General features: G+C 39.4%; 2 protein-coding genes across 2 annotated transcripts in view; both read left to right on the forward strand.

Moving 5' to 3' along the window:
• The first annotated feature begins 19 nt into the window (after positions 1 to 19).
• On the forward strand, positions 20 to 3514 carry LOC133413747 (SOSS complex subunit C-like). The gene is made up of 5 exons (XM_061698487.1): positions 20 to 56; positions 364 to 404; positions 1761 to 1857; positions 2929 to 3016; positions 3104 to 3514. Exons 1-5 carry the CDS (start codon positions 43 to 45, stop codon positions 3200 to 3202), a joined length of 339 nt encoding a protein of 112 aa, XP_061554471.1. The 5' UTR covers positions 20 to 42; the 3' UTR covers positions 3203 to 3514.
• Positions 3515 to 5953: 2439 nt separating this feature from the next.
• The window catches only part of si:dkey-247m21.3 (5-hydroxytryptamine receptor 4), a 40319-nt gene continuing 28396 nt past the window's right edge, over positions 5954 to 17876 (forward strand). Inside the window, exon 1 of the mRNA XM_061698323.1 lies at positions 5954 to 6089. The gene's annotated coding sequence lies outside the window, so the exon portion shown is untranslated. The remainder of the gene's footprint in view (positions 6090 to 17876) is intronic.

Raw genomic sequence — 17876 nt, forward strand, 5'->3', positions numbered from 1 at the left:
ATCAATGTGCAATAAAGACAATTGTGCCGTCAAGAGGTATTTATGCACATTAAAACGTAAGCATAACTGCATGGTCGTAATGAAAATGTCTTAAAATCATTGTGACTTATTTTAATGTACATTACTTTTATAGTATTAGTGTTTTATAATATATGTGATATAAATGTATTATTATTATTATTTGATGTAAAATGTTCCGTATTTTGATAAGGCATTACCACAGACACCTAACTGCGGCGTCCTGAGATCACCCTGCACAGTTTACGATCGTTAGTCAGACACAACGAGGAACGCCGGCCGGACAGGGGTGAAACTACCACGTAAATCCGACGGTATATGTTTTTGTATTTGTATTTTTCTCAGTTTTATCGTCGACGACATGGCTGCTAATCCTTCAGGACCAGGTACGTTGACTATTTTCGCCGGCACTACGACAAAATGACTCTTTACCGCGATAGTTCTTTGTCGGGACTTTGCCTGCCTCGGAGGCGTAGTGTTACTATCTTGACATGTATTCTCTTTGTACTGATAAACTAATTAAAACATTGAAGCCGGCAGCAAAATAATCGGAGAAATTTTGAACGCTAACGTTTTGCACAACAACTAAATTTTTCGTGCATTATTGACATTACTTGGCTAATCAGCGTACACGTGTGGTTCATTATGATATCAAAAGGTCTTCTGTGATATTTGCCAGTTTTTATTTTATTTATACATTTGCAAATTCTGTATGTACCCATTTTGTTAAATAAGACATTATGCCTTTTTGTCACAATTTAAAACACTTCCCTTTGTGCCTTTTGTCAAGATACCTCAAAGATCACGATTTACATTACAGTAAGAATCCACTTTAAACACCGTGGTTGAAATCACTCTGTTTTGAGGGGGCGGTCCTGGCTCGTGCAAATGGGCAACAACTCACCCCAATCTCTTGACAGCAAGTACTCCTTTTGGTAATCTGACGACAAGTGGCCGCTTAGTTGACCTTTTTACTTTGACGTAGTGTTTTAGACGGCCGCTTAAAAGTGAAGGATTTTAGCTGTCAAGCCACGGGCGGGGAAATTTGGTTTGAGGGCGCTATTACCTAAAAAAAAAAAAAAATTATTAAAATAAAATTATATCACAATTCGGTTTTTTTGTTTGTTTGTTTTTTAAAGAAATATAATTATTATATTGGCACATTGAGTAAAGGGAAGTAATTGATGGTTTAATAAAGGATCACGACAGTTATGCTGTCACAATTTCACTGTATAATTTGTGGTAATATCAAAAGCAGTCTTGTATTTCTTTTTACTCGCTTTAATTTGTAGTTAAGACACAGAGGTAACATGATATCGGTATACTTGTTTCCACCAGACGCTCCAATTCCTTTTACATGGAGCCACCTAGTGTTCAGATTGAGACACCACATAATTTATATGCCTCCAGTCGAGTTACAGGCTATTTATTCTGACAGAAGAAGGGACCTTTTATTAAGACACCTGAACACTGTTTTAAATAATGGGGGAAAAATAGCATAATGTGCTGTCTCCTTTCAGTGAAAATGTCATTACAACTACGTACACTTTCTTCATCTGTCTATTTTAAAGTGCTGGTATAATAATCTGTTTCTGCATGCTGTGAATAATTGCAGATATTGTAAATATCCTGTGTATAATCAGTGTGTTTTATGAAATAGCCTTGCGGTGCTCTCTCTGTATTAGGGATGCTCGTTGGTGCTAATTTTGCCATTCTTGTTTGTGTCTTTTTACACGACGCAGTCTTCCCGAACAAGGCCAGAGTACAAATCCTGGCCGAGCTGGAGAAAGAGAGGAAACGGTTAATGCAGAATCAGTCCATCAGCACTCCAGGAGCCAGGTAGCAGGAGATCTCACCACCAAAGTCACAATCATGGAGCTTTTACTACAGTATTTAGGACTTGAAGCCAATCAAGAAATGTGTACTGGTAGAATAGCATCTTGAGTTTTCAATAATGAAATGTAGGGATGTTCATTAACACTTTTTTTTTTTTTTTTTAAGACCGATATCAGTACAAGTATTCACTCTTGAGTACTCACCGGTACAGATTTCCGGTACCACTAGTATTTTTAATACAGTTTTAATTAACACAATGACTGATGATTGCGAACAAAGATCTGTTTCTTTCTTTCTGACGCACATGATGAATTCGCCGACGTTTCAAACTGCCGCAATTTAGTGCTAACTACTGGCGAGAAGAACTTATTCAATGTCAAAGTTTTGGGGACCTTAAATATCGGTGGCTGGTATCGACAGCCTTCATGAGAACCCGATGCAGTACCTTGAAATAAGGGCAGCATAGGCTCAATGCTGATACCTGTTATTGGTACTATTACCTGCCCATATGTAATGAAATAAGAACACACAGATAAAAGATTTAATTTCCAATATTGACAATGATGGTAATAAATTCATATTACAATCATATTATTTTGACACTGTCAGGGATTTTGATCATTTAGCAATAGGTTAGTAGTGTAGAAGTGTACTGCATCATACGGAGTTTCATACTGTGCCCGTGTCGTGAAATAAGGTAACCATAAAAACTGCAATACAGCTACATATATTATCATCATGTGGTGTGAGACGGCACCAGTCGTAGTTCATTGCACTAGGATTGACAGGTAAGATGTCAAGTAAAATGGGCCCATAACAAAAAATATAATGTTTGAATATTAGTTAACTGCGCGCGATTGGCTGGCAACCCATCCAGGGTGTATACCTCTCGCCAAAAGTCAGCTGCGAAAGGCTCCAGCAAAAAAAAAAAAAAAAATCTTTCAAGATAAGATATAAACATAATGGCTTTGTTCATCACTGTTTCCACATTTACATCAGTTGGGGTCATACAGTATATGATAATAAACTGAAGTAACTATCCATCTATCAGACTGTCTTCCATTTATTCCACAGCATTTCAATATCCCGTCACAACATGAAGGACTTCCGGGATAGTGCAGAGCAGCAGCACATTGTTGCCCAGCAGAAAGCAGCCTTGCAGGTAAAGCATTATGTTAGGAAGCTTTTGTGTAGAATGTTGAAAACGCTGGATGTAGTCTGCAGTTTTCTTCACTGTCTTTTCCCGCAGCACGCGCACACACACTCGTCAGGCTTCTTCATCACTCAGGACTCGTCATTCGGTAACCTCATCCTCCCTGTGCTGCCACGCCTGGAGCCCGAGTCGTGACCCTTTCACACGTGTGCAGAAAAGCTCACGTCTCACTTCCAAGTTTCACCTTTGGGCTCTGTCATATGTGGACACCTATTTATCCTTGCAACAATCTCAGGGGAGTTGGAATGCATTTCAGTTATTTATAAGGAAGAAAAAAAATCTTCCTCAACACGTGTAACACTGGGATTTTGTGCTGTATACTGTGTATGCATATATGTGACGTCTGTCATGGCACTAATCACATCATCTTTAAATATGGGGCTCATTTCTTCCATCTCAAGTGAATTGTTTATAATGCTGTTTCAAACATTAAAAAGCAATCTGGTGTATGCGGTCAAGTGCAGTGAGGAATGCCCAGGTACATAGAGTACATTGGTGAAATCAAGCAACCACTGAGCAGGCAAATGGCACAACACAAACAGGTCAAGACTCAGCTGTGTGCCTGGACCTCCTAGAGATGCAGCACTCTTTTGAGGACAACTATGCATGTTCTGGACAGGGAGGACAGTTTGAAAGAGGAGTGAGAGATCTATGTGAAGACCATCCCAAAACAGAGGAGGAGCTTACTACACCACTTATCTCCCACTTAGAATCTCGTTCTTTCATCCATTCCACACAAACTCCATAATTCTGCCCCCAACAAATAACACAAAAACGTGGCCTGCTTGGCTGTGAAGCGGCTCCACTACCACTTTCCAACTGAGTGGAATATTAGTGAGGGAGTTTCCACCTAATGACCTAATGGCCTCTCTGCCAGGCATTCTAACGGTCCCAATTTTTGCATTCCAAAAGAATTTTACAGCTCGTTGTTTGGGGCGTGGCTCTAACTTGGAGCATAAATAGTTGAGTTTCTCCACACCAACTCAGGCTAGGTTGTCGTAACGACGCCTTGTTGCATGAACAGATGCCTTCTAAGACAACCAGAACAGTCCCGTTGCGATCGATTCAAGTCCCTGTGAATGAAATGGCCTGGATGAATGAGAATATTCACAGGCAACTCTCTGAAAGGGCTTTTTAAAAAAAAAAAATCAGCTTTTTTTAGCTTATAAAGTGGGAATTACATTTGCGTTTATTTTGTCTAACTGCCTTGCACCTGGGTAGCCAACACAATATTTCTTTGGACCTGCTTTATGGAGCATAGAGCATATTCCATCCAAATGTCTTCTTTTGTGTGAAACAGGAAGTGAGGCAAAATGGACTGACTATTGTAGTTTTGAACCAGTAGGAACAGTGTCATTGAAGACCATGGTGTGTGGATTGTGGCCACAAGAGGTCAGCAGTGCACTGATCATGCACATAACGTTCTGAATCACTTGGTAAGGACTTCTGTCTTGGAGTAACCAGAAATTGTACTCAAGTAAGAGTACTGTTACTTTAGCATGAGATGAGTCAAAACGTAAAAAAGTAATCTTCCAAATAATTAAGTACTCACTGAAAAAAATAAAATAACTACCCAAGTACTGAGTAACTGTTGAGTAGCATATGATACATCTGGTTTATCATTTTAAATTTTCAAATGGACAAAAATCTAAGAATGTGCAACTTAAGATATTGCCCAACAAAATCACTTTAACTAAAACAATAATGAACATTAATAAAAATAATTAAGGCACATTTTATGCCTCGATAAATGGTCTAAAAATTTTGAAACCTTAGGCTAACCAGGCAGAGATTACATACAGATAGCCTACCTACAACGTGTTTTCTCAAGTTAGAAGTGGAGTTCTTAAAATGTTGACATTTTTTAGACAGAAACAGGGGGATAACAGAATCCCCCCAAAAAGCAATGCAAGCGCAAAAGTCGTCATCGCAAGAAAAAAACAAAATTGGCACGTTTGCGATTTAAAAAGTCTTGTTTGAATCTTTTTGGCACAAATTTGATTCCATACAGTTGCGACGTCAAAAATGAAAGCGTAAAGGAAAAAAGTAGCATTTCAGATGAAACGCAAAGGTATATTTGTTAAGCTTACAATGGCTCAAGGCAAGGAGTATGTGTGTGCAGTGCTTGGATGCGAGTTGAATTAGAATTAACATTCTAATAAAAAGTATCATATTATCGTAAGCCACTGTAAACTACAGTGGCTTACGATAATATGATACTTTTTAGGAATCAAGCTTTTTAATTTTTTTTAGTTTTTTTTATCAACACTTCGGCCGACCATGCTACTGTATTTTAATTTTTGTCTATGGTAGTACTTCGAGAGCTGTTGTTTTTTTTTTCGAGAGCTGTTGTTTTAGTACGGAAGCGTATTGCTGCCACACCAAAAAAAAAAAAAAAGTTCACTATCACGTTATAACGTGTTACGTTTCATGTTAGAACGTGATCAATTATACGTTATAACGCGAAAAATTTAATGTTAGAACATGAAAAGTAACGTGAAACTTTTCGCATTATAATATGAAATTATTCACGTTATAACGTGTAATTTATCACATTATAACGTGAACCATATCATGTTATAACATGAAACGTATCACATGATAAAGTGATAGTGAACCTTTTTTTTTGTTTGTTTGTTTTTGGTGTGACAGCAATACGTTTCCGTAGTTTTAGTAGTTGGTGTAAAAAAAATAATTAAATAAAATAAAAATAAAAAAACATTGAGGACCACGTACAGCTATGGCAAACGTAAATGACCAGTGGATGGCAGCATCGGTCACACCTCTCACTCCAACCGCCCCACCCCTTTCTCTCTCTCTCTCTCTCTCTCTTTCTCTCTTTACCCCCCCCCCCCCCACCCCCCCGCTGCTTTTACTTTCGCTGTTTTTTTCCTGTCTTTCTCTCTTTTCGTGGCAGGAGTCAGTCCTTCACCGGGCTGCTTGTTCTGGGGGACCCAGCTGGAGTATGAGAGCATCACAACACAAGTGGATCGGAGGAAGGGAGGCGAGGTGCCTGAAACAGGTTAGTGATTAACCTGAGATACTTGAAGAAGAAGAGGGAAAAAAAGTTATCCAAATCAAGAAACATTCAGATTAAGGAAAAATCAATCATTTCCAAATGAATTATTACATTTGAATGTACAGCACTGCTTTCATCGCTGAACCCCTGTGTAGTCTGTCTGTCACCTTGCAATGGTTCTACGGGTGTTCTTCATGTAGATGTTTATACTCTCCACTCTTGTACATATTATTGCTGTTTTTTCTCTAAATACAAATGATGCATGACCTTTAAAATACATTTGTGGCCCATTTTAGCACATTTCCCCTGTTTGTTGACTGTTGGTGTAGCCCCTGTATGTGTGGACATATCTGGTTACATCATATTTACTCGTTGTTTAAGCATTATTGGCATTGTTATAGTCTCCATTCTACATCCCAAATGTAGGGCAAAGATGCTTTTCAAACAGACGAGACGTACGTTCTATATTTGTCGTGCAGGTAGTAGATAGCTCTTAAGAGAGCAAAGTGCAGTGGTGCACATGAAAAGAGATTAATGGACTCCAAGCAGAGAAGGTTTCAAAAACCAAAACTGGAAAGGCTTTTCAGTTTTATAAGAGACACCTTCATAAAGTTGTCCCTGCATGACGTGTTTGAACTTGAGCTGACCTTATGTTGGTTTACTTGTGTTATGGACTTCTATCAGCAGATGTTTGGATGGGTAACCATGTGCACAACAGGAGGATGTGAAACTTTTGTGTGAGGGGGTGGAAAAGTGAACCCAGACAATCTCTGGTGAGGGCTAGCATCTCTTTGTTTTTTTGAGTGATCAACTGAGATATTTGTCAAATTTATTTTGTCTGCTTTGACCGTCATTGTGACCTGTTGAGATCATGCAAACACAAACAATGTTTACGACCATAAATAAGATGCTGGCAGTCTGAGTGCTTGGGGGGGGGGGGGGGGGGGGGATGGAGGAAAGCGGAAACGATTGTAAAATAATATTCAAAAGCTCGCAAACGGTCCCATAAAGACATAGGTGATGTCATAACCAGAAGCACGAGGTAGTAACATTTAAATGTCCTCTCAGCACAGAAATATGTTGTCAAACCGGTTTCGGTTTGCAAACCGAGGTCATGTTTCCATTGAAATGAGTTGAAATGCAACTTATCCGTTCCGGTCGCAGAACAACATTGTGTTTACCTTATTTTGATCATTGTGTAATCAAACATAAATGCTGTGCAATATAGAAAAAGGTGAAAACACAATTTCTGATGATGAGTGGGTTCGCTAGCAAAAGCGCTGTGCGGTGTCTTCGCCTTATTCGGGTACAGTAATGTTTAAGTTCAATGTGGTTACTGTTAGCCCTAAATGGACACCACCTCCCACAATGCAGTGCAGCTTTTGCGTTGCACTGTGGGATGTGGCAGCCATTTTAGGCAAAACAAAAACAAAGATACTTGAAGCACGGAGCCAGTGATGTTTATGCGACACAGGAAAAAAGCACAAAGTTCCGAGCCTTCCGCGGCTATGCCACGACTGTTCGTAAACTGAAAATAGTGCGTAAAAATATGTCTTTACAGCAAGTGTGGTTATCGTGTCCGTCTCAAAATTCTGAGGTTGCGTTTTGGAATCTCGGCACAGGGCAATTGTTCTTAATTTGCTGAGAAGTTCAATGTAATTGGCTGGTTGCAAGTGTAGGGTGGACATCGTCCCATTTCTCTCGCCAAATGTCTGCTTCCTCGCCAAATGTCTGCTTTGGGTAATCGAAACTGAATTTTCCATCGGTATGAATGTGAGTGTGAATTACTGTTTTTCTATATGTGCCCTGTGATTGGCTGGTGACAAGTCCAGTGGTAGGTCTTTTACAACAAAATGTAAATTTAAACAGTTATTTTTATTTATTATTTTCAGAGGATTTACAAGATGCCCTTAAGCAAGGCACCAAACCCCCAATGGCTTATTGATGAGCTATGACGTGCGTGTCCTTAGAAAATGTCGTTCTTAGATGCTTATGGACATCCTATGAGGCATTACCGAGTTTAGCTATCAATATAATATTCTGTTAAATAAACTTAAATGTAAAAATTATAATCAAACAAAAGGAAACAATTCAAGAATGAAACACCCAGATCACACTGAAGCACACAGTACAATTAATAAGGGTTTGCGTTTAGGTGATATAAATTCTGCCATGTTATCAGCACACAAAAAAATATATGTAAATGTATACTATTAATTTACAAGAAATAGTTGAGTGTCCCTTATCTCCTACCTGTCATGTAGGCACTAGGGTGAGAACTACTTTCTTTTAATTTGGTTTCCAACTGCAGCTCTCTGACCTGGTTTAGTCATTATCATTGTCACCATCCACAACTACATATAAGCATTAAGTAGACTTTAGTTTAATGTGAGGTAAATGGCTGACCTGGTCTTACTAGCCAGGGAGGAAGAAAAGACTTCAACCAAGCTCCCGAAAATCTATTTTCTTGCTCATGGGCCTTTGAATAGTGCACATGAATAAAATTTATAATTAGTAATAGTCGTAAAAATAAAAACATTCCCATTTGTATAATGCTTTGCATTGGTGGGTGTCTGTCGGTATTGTGTATTGTGCTCAATTAATCGCTCACTTGAAAAAATAAACCCTGCACCTTAGATGTGTTCTTGTGAAAGTGAAAAAGTAAATGTCTTCTAAATTTGACACACCGCAGAGAAGAGTGTTGTTTCCAATTCTGCCTGTTTAAATGATTTTAAAAAATCACCAAGTATAAATAATGAGGCTTCAAAACTGTGGAAAAAAAAGTCTCTGTTCTTGAATGTGTGGCGGGGCTTTTCCACGCAGCCACAACGAGGCGCTCTAAAGCGACCATGGCACCGGCAAGTCTCACTCCACAGGTTGGCTGTCAGGTCTGACTTATTTTTTTCCTCTTCATTCTTCTGTCTTTCTCTGTGTGACATGCGCGCACTTTGCCAAGTATTTCAAAAACACACAAATAATTTTTCTCCGGTCGTTGGAGCCGCTGTAGTACGACGACAGACATTCAATTGACAGTGAATACTTTTGAGACATAAAAACATAAAAACTCACTGAGCAATAAGAGGTAACCAGTAGTGTGGTAATGCCAATACATGTTTTATTTATTTTTTGGACAATTGTGCAAATGATGCAAAGTCCTCTAGCAATTTAGAGCAGTTTGAAATGACTAATAGAACAATAGTCTGGTGCAGTGACCATTTTGCAGATGGCACAGAGACTTCAAGAAATTAAGCAGTTTCAAATGACTAGTAGTGTGATAATCTGGAACAATGTCAATTGTGCAAATGGTGCAGGTACTTCTCAAGTACATGAGTGGCCAGTATTGGTCAACAACAGATAGGCAAGTCGTGCAGTGGCGAAACTACTACAGTGAGTGCATGAATAATGTATAATTGGCCCAACAGAGATATGACTACAATCTCAGGACAAACTTGGCAGCATGTTACAATGGAATTGTAAGTTAACTGTTTAGCTAACTAACCGCACGACGCAGTTGTGCCAGATAACCACTGATGTGAATGCAGTCGCTCGGTTCTTATATAGTGGGGGAGGGGGTGACTCATGCAGGGGTCCAAGTGAGTCTCTGGGCCTCGTTTCAGCCTCACCCAAAAAAATCACGAAAAATGAAATGGTGAAAAAGAGTTTAAGGCTACTGTATCTCTCCACAATTGAATAATGCATACACTACATTCCAAACATTATGCAAATTATATTATTTCTGATTTTCCTTTATAGTTGATACAAATGACAGTCAGCTTAATTTTCAAGTAATCAAACTTGAAAATATAATTTAAATGTTTTTGAATAAATCTACTAATGATAACAGTATTTTTGGGGGAAAATAAAAAAATTAAAAAGCACTGTTCCAAATTGGTATGCGCAACTGAGTTTGAAGACATTTGGCAGGTTTTAAAGAACTGAAAATAGTAATTTATTGAATTTGCTACATTCGTCATGTTTACTGAAACCAAAAGCTATTTCAGTCAAAAACATAACATGTCAAGTTACATTTTGACACAGGACACCTTATTTGTTGTAAAGTTGTAGTCACCTTTACTGTGACTGATACCACGACACACCACACACACACACACACAGCAAGTAGCATCTGTAAAACTGGAGCTGACAGTGTTAAAAGAACAGTGTTGCATTGCTGTTTGCAATGGAGTATTCCAGAGAAAAGCTGCTTCAGATTTCACCACTGACCTGAAAGAAATTTCAGGTTTTTTTTTGTTTTTGTTTACACAAGTAACTTAGAAATGCTTCCCCCAAATAGATGTTCTATTCCACTATCCATTCTCCACTATATAAGGAAATATGGCAATTACTCTAAAATGGACTAAGATAATTAGTCTGTAACACATGGCAGGACCGGACAAAAGAAACCATAAAATTAGTAAAGTACTATAGTTGTTGCCAGTCTTTCACTTGTGATAAATTTGTTTATTTTTCATATGTTCAGTTGACTTTCTAGGTGTGTCTAATTACGTGTTGTAGATATTTGATCAAACAAAAATAGCCTAATTCACCTCAGGCCCAAGCAAGCTGTGAAGTTTTCTTTGCATATAATTGGCAGAACAGGTTTAATTAAATATATTAAAATGCCACCGGGCATAATCAATACCTGTTAAGAGTGATTACCGGTAACTAGCATTGGTGTGAGGAAATCGTGCTTTGCGCTGGCTTATGATGCACACTCAGATTTGCTTTGTCTACCAGTCCGCTCGCTACAGAGGTTATTTGCTCTATAGGGTTTAGGTCTGATTGACTTTGCCCGTTTAAAATCCTTCCTGTCTTGCCTCTGAAGATGTGAACTACTTTGGTGTTTTTACAGAATCATTTTCTTAACTTGCTCTCTCAGTAAGTTTGGTTGTGTCTTTCTTTAAATTAGCAGACAAAATGTTTTTATAGACTTTGGACTTTATTTTTGCTGCTGACATTGTGTTACATCAATGAAGAGTAATGAGCTTGTAACCCCCCACACTCCCCACCCTCTGCCCCCACCCCAAAAAAAAAAGGCAGGCAAGCCCAAGCCATGACAGTACTGCCGCAAGTTTCACAGATGAGCTTGTATGTTCGGGGTCATCATGTTCACATCCTTTCCTTCACTTTGGAAAAGGTTAATCTTTGCCTCATCACTAAAATGAATTTGGTAACAGCGTCTCTTTCAAGGCTCGTCTCTGTACTTTTTGATGTCCCTGTTGGCTCTGACTGATTATTCATCTTCTTTTTCTAAGCTTCACAATTACTTGTTTGTCACCAATAGACAGCTCTGTGGTTTTTTATCTTGGTTACAATATAGGAAAAATAGGAATATATACATGTAGCCTTCACAGGCCAAGTCACTGGAATTGAGTGTAGACTATTTGGAGTTGGAATAGGACACACCTGAGCAACAAAACCACCATCCATCCATTTTCTGAGCCGCTTGTCCTCACTAGGGTCACGGGTGCGCTGGAGCCCATCCCAGCCATCATCGGGCAGGAGGCGGGGTACACCCTGAACTGGTTGCCAGCCAATCGCAGGGCACATACAAACAAACAACCATTCGCACTCACAGTCACACCTACGGGCAATTTAGAGTCTCCAATTAACGTGCATGTTTTTGGGATGTGGGAGGAAACCGGAGTGCCCGGAGAAAACCCACACAGGCACGGGGAGAACATGCAAACTCCACACAGGCGGGGCCGGGGATTGAACCCGGGTCATCAGAACTGTGAGGCTAACGTTCTAACCAGTCGCCCACCGTGCCGCCAACAAAACCACATTGCACAAAAAATAAATAAATAAATAAATATATAAAAGGTACTAACTTATTATTATTTAGTATTGTTTGGTTTTGCAACAGTGTGTGCTGAGAATTGAGAAAGCCATGTAGACTTGGACTTGCTTTACTTGATACAGTGTGTATCTGCGCCATCATTATTTTCCGGTCATTCCGAGCCCATCCAGTGTGGTGGTCTCCGTAATGTGACAAGCTCTGCACACTCAATTACCCTCTCACTTGACATTATACCGTCAGCCTTACTGCTTTATTCACGAGACATGCTCCTTTCACTGTGAGGGAGTTTCATGTTGCTGCATTCATGCATGTGTAACGCAGTAGAATATATTCGTACGTATGCACAGTAATGACTGCGTCGTGGTGAAAGCATGGAAAAATCAGCCACGCCGAACAAAAAGAGGCCTTATGAATATTCAATCACTTTTGGGAACACTTGCTTGAAAGATAAGTATTTTAAGACGAATTTATTTCACCTTTGAAATAGTTTTACCCTAAGTTGCTTGACAATGTTTGTATTGCTTGCATGACTTAGTTTTAGTTGTTGCTTTTTGGGATTTGCATAAAAGAAAGTCACTCCCTCTATTGTACAAGTGACATTTACTTTTATGATGCTACTGCCAATACAAGACAACAGAGTAAACATGATTTTGTCATTAGACGAAGACATCTTGAGATGTAAAAAATATCAAGCCTCTTCTAATGAACATGCTGAACAGTCACAAACCGGAGATCATGTCTTGAAATAATCAATGTCCGATCCTTTTAGTGTAGAAGCCTGTCTGATAGTATTGTGCAAACCCAAACATGATACTTTATTTAGGTATAAGAAAGACTTTTAGAACTATAAAAAAAATGTGTACCTCAAAATTCAGGATAATTGCTTTTCATTAACAAAATCTCTCAAATCAGAGACATTGGCTTAAAATTAGTGATGTTTTCTTTTTGTCCATTTCTGCCTCTACCAGCTTTATTAATTGTTTATCTCCGTGTATCAGACATTAGAATATCTCGAAGATTTGATATAAAGCTGAATCTAAAAATGTCCCTATATTTGTTTTCCCCAAATGTTGAAATGTATTTTAGAGCGCAGCGTGTGCATGGCAAATTAGAGCAAGTGGAGGAAAATCTGTCCGATGCCACTTTTCTGTTGCACAATGGACACGCACGTCATAGCTTGATTTTCACTACTCCTCCCGAGCCAGTCAGTAAATAAAATGTATTGCATTGATCAAGAAGTAGTCAAACAAATCTCTTTGCCAAAGAAAGCATCTAAACATGTATCTCTTTATTCACATTTTTACCTTATCAAAGAAAGTGTTTGTACTGTTTGTAACAAAATACATGAAATATTTGAGTTAGAGATTTGAGGTAGTTTCAATTAAATTACTCATAGATTATATTGGGAGTTCTTTCTAATATTTTGGTTGTCTTGTTTTAAAAGACAGGGGAGAGTTTTTCTTATATCAGCTCATTAGATGGTGCAAGTGTACCTAAAATAGTGACCAGTAAGTGTACATTGCACCAGTGCTACTGGCTGATCCCGGGCCTCGTGTCTTTCTAAAATCAGCACCGCAACACGATCAGCCTATCAGAGAGGAACAAAACCGTAATTAATGGATCACATTTTGACTGGTTTAATTTTAGCAGATGCTAAGATTATCTTCGAGATTTATAACCCAGAGAACATTCACAGAATTGCGCTTTAGAAAATCCCGTCCCTCCGGAGAACACAATCCGTTATATAGCCTCACTGGGAGGGGAGGGGGGGAAAAATCACTAGTATGACAGCTGCCAAAAATGGTCTTTAAGCTGGCTAAAGTGTCTCCAAATGCAGCCTGCTTATTCAGCTGCTTGTTACACGGGCATTAAATGTCCTGTTCGCACATCACACGCCGCATCTACAGAGCTTACGTGGGCTCACACACACACACACACACACACACACACACACACACACACACACGACCCTCCTGCACCCTCCACCCCCAGTTCGTGTGCTGCGTTTTTTATTTTAAATCTATTTTCCAAGCAGCTGTGGACCTTTGTGTCCGATAATGAATATATTCCCTGCAGATGCTCCTCTGCCACGGAATGTAATATCTGTCCTGGCCAATATGGGCCAGTTGTCCACTGAGGATTGGCCGTTTAAGCTACGTTCTTCTCTCCACCAGTAACCAATGTTCTTCCAAACAAAGCCATATTTTGTTATTGTTTTAACACACATGCCGGCCATAATCATGAGTACAAAACATTGAGTTTGGAGTCATGCCTGAATTAAGTCCTCCAATGCCAAAGTCTTGGGACACACCTTTTTGTCAACGAATTAACCAATTAGTGGTTGAATTAGGCCCGCTAGTTGCCCCAGAATCTTAATTCTTCAGTTTACTTAGACAATTGTGGGAAGTAGTTTGGATCCCATCAAACATCTTTTGGCATGAACTCCTTCTGAGTTTTGGGGTTTGAATCCGGGCTGTGGCCTTCCTGTGTAGCGTTTGCATGTCCTCCCCGCGCCTGCCTTGGTCTTCTCCAGGTACTTCGGCTTGCTCCCATATTCCCAGAACAAACATTGGAGGTTAAGTGAAGACTGTGAACCGGCCGTCGGTGTGAATGTGAGTGTCAATCGTTGAATTTCAATTATTATTGTACTGAAATAATGTCTCGTGCATAGCACATGGCCACTCATAAAGTAATTCCTTCTCAACGTGATTGATGGTAGCAATGACTGGACAAAAACAAAAACAAAAAACCACAGCAGTAAGTGTCGTACAGTAAGATCTCGTATATGTAGGTTTATACACAGTACATATCATAAATGTCATCGTGACGATTACATTGTAAAAATGCAATTTATTCGACTTGGCCTTTGGAACCGGAGTGTTCCGGTTCGAGTCCTACTGTGGACAAAATGTAAAATGGCAACTACTCTAGTTGTTGGAGAGATGCTAGTCTGCTTCCTGACTACTGTCAAGGTGCCCTTGAGCAAGGCACCGACCCCCGCACCCACAACCTTGCAAGTTGAAGAGGTGCAGCAGTGTTCGCGTGCTCCTTTAACTCTTTGCATGTGTGCGATTTGGTTCTCTGCAACACAAATAGACAGTAGAGTCTTAGTTGAATTTCCCCTTAAGGGATGATAATGAGCTTAATCAATTAATTATACTTAAATATTTGAATGGGCCCCAGGCCTCTTTGTATATGAAAAGTTGGGTCATGAGGTCAAAATGGTTAAGAACCCCTGCTTTACAGCATTCTAACTTATTTTCCAGCACATACGCACCCAAGTGGGTGCGTATGTGGACCCACTTTGCCGCACACTTAACAACTTGACTTTGCACACTTTACAACACATACACAAACTTTGAAGTAAGTATCACACACATTAAATCGCCGCCCCATTTGCATCATCAGTGCTAGCGGTATTTTGAAAGTCAATCTTTGTCACAAACAGTTAATATTGCAGAGGAATATATTGTTAAGCACGGTACCACGCAGTCTCCTTGGCAACGGGATCAGAGTCTCCTCCACATGAGGATCAGCAAATGTCTCGTGAGTACCAATGCACAGGTCAGATTTCACTCCTCATAATGTGAGCTGTGCGAAGATGATGTTGTATGTTGAAAATGTTGACACATTGTCAACTGTCTTTTCAGGGTTAGGGCTGACATTTTGAGTAGGTTGCAGCATGGGCCCAAAAAACACGCACAAAACGTCAATTTTATGTTATGTTGATATGGGATCAGTATGGACAATATTCTTAAGATTGATGCTGTACATGCAGGTAGAGACTCCTCCCATGTTTACAAATACTAACTTTTGACCTTTCGGTGAACATTTGCTGTAAATGTTATTTGTATCTCGGAAGTCATGGGATGTTGCTTGTAGCATTATCGTGCCATGTGACCATAATGTGCGGGCCCAAAAAAAAATCCTGAAGTGCTCTTGGTTGCATAGATTTGTCTTGATAAGCATCAAATGGGCATTGAATTGGAGCCACAAGCCTCTCTCTCACAATTGCAACACGCTGTTGAAAAGAAATGGGTCACGCGCCATCAAACTCTTGAGTACAGCACAGTGCACTTATACTGTTGTACTGCCACAATTTAATTTTTAATTCCCTTATTTTTATCATAAACATGACTTTTTTTTTTTTTCAAAGACGAAGGTTAAATGTTGGGAAGAACAACTCACAGTGACAGTGTCCAGAGCGGGCATGCTGTTTTTCCTCGTGTTGATTCCACCAAACCTGAAGTTGCATAACGAGTAATTGTAATTTGTCGCATTGACAGGAGTTCAATTTTGCCCTGAATAATGCAATGGTTGAACAACATTGCCATGAATCAAAGGTGCATTGTTCAGGAAATAAATGTAGTGACATCTAGTCCAATATGGGTAGAAAAAAGCTCTTGTTTAGTTCTCTCACTCATCTCCTCACCTCAATTTTGTGCCAGTCACACATAAAACAGAAATGGCGAGATGTGAAACGACACCTCCTTCTTTGGACATCCCACGAGAAATCTCACTTTCTCCTTCTCGTCATCCTCTTCCACGCACATTTTTTCGGACTTTTTTTTTTCTTTCTTTAGCACCTGATGCATGTGTAATTAGAAGGCAGTGTGATACAATGACTGATTAAAGGAGTCCAGTGATTGTCTCGAATCAAAAGTAAGTCAGAAGATAGTGGGGTATTGTCACATTATAGTAACATTATTGCTCATCTTACACCACGGTTGTCAAACTTGTTGTAGTTGTGATGTCCTTAAAGGTGAAACCACATAATTTTACAATTTCTATATGTGTACCAGAATGTCAAAAATCGGTTCAGCCTTGCACATGCCTTGATTTTAAAGTCACGGTTAGTTCAAATTGGGTACCTTAAGTGAATAAAATATTCTGTGTGGGAACCCTAATATTCACTCTGTCATGTTACACCATTTCCACTGCATTGGTTTATGATCAGTCAAGTCATGGAAGAATTGTGAGAAGCTTTAACACGCCACATAAAAATGACACCAAGGGTTGGATCTGACCTGCAGGCCTTGACTTGGACATCTGTGATTTACAATATGGAATATTATCGACAAAGTACAGCACAAATAGAGCTGAATACAAAGTAGTGTACAGTAAAATCAAGAGTAGCGAGAATACTGCGACGTATGTAGTAAGTTCCAGTTTAATAGAGTACATTACGCAGTAGTAGCCCATAAAATTAAGAAATTCAACCAATTAGGCCTTAACATAGCAAAGATGGACAAGTTCAATGACGAAAGTGACACCTTAAGGCCTAACACGTCACAGGTAGAGGAGGAGGATGATATGACGATAGAGTAAATGGTGCTCTAGCTGCAGGAAGTAGGTATTGACAGGATCACCGTCTGTCACCTATGTTGACACTCGAGTGTCATAACACCTCGCAGGGGTCATAAAAAAGACAAGGATGAAGTCGAAATAGGTATTTAAAACTGATATGACAGATGACCAAACCCTTTGCTGCTGTTATTCGAGACAGGAGAATGGAGCACAATGCCAAAACACACTTTAGGAGAACATTTTGCTTGAAATCTCTAGTGACACAAATATGGGCATGAATATATACAAACCACTTTATTTGGGGAAGGGGCACACGATCTGATTATCTTGTGCTGTGAGTGTCTGCTCCGTCTTTCCGAGCAGTTCACATTTGAGTACTTCCTCATTCTCTCTCAGAGGTGTAACCTATTTTGTCAACAGAAGACGGCATGCCAACTAAAGAGGAAACACTGACACAAAACTCGTCTGTTGGTGTAGTAGACTGAAAAAGGATTCTTTTGTCCTAGTTAGCTGTCCTGGACCCAGAAACTGGATTGGGTGAAGGTCACGCCACAAAACCATTATTTATTGATTTTTTTTGTTTTTTTAATTTTACTATAATTTAAAATAAAATTTTCCACTCTTAAAAAGGTAGAGATGAAACTCTTGTCCCATGTGCTGTGTAAGAAATGACTGTATGCCTT

This window comes from Phycodurus eques, chromosome 15, assembly GCF_024500275.1.
Source record: "Phycodurus eques isolate BA_2022a chromosome 15, UOR_Pequ_1.1, whole genome shotgun sequence".
Classification (NCBI taxonomy): Eukaryota; Metazoa; Chordata; class Actinopteri; order Syngnathiformes; family Syngnathidae; genus Phycodurus; species Phycodurus eques.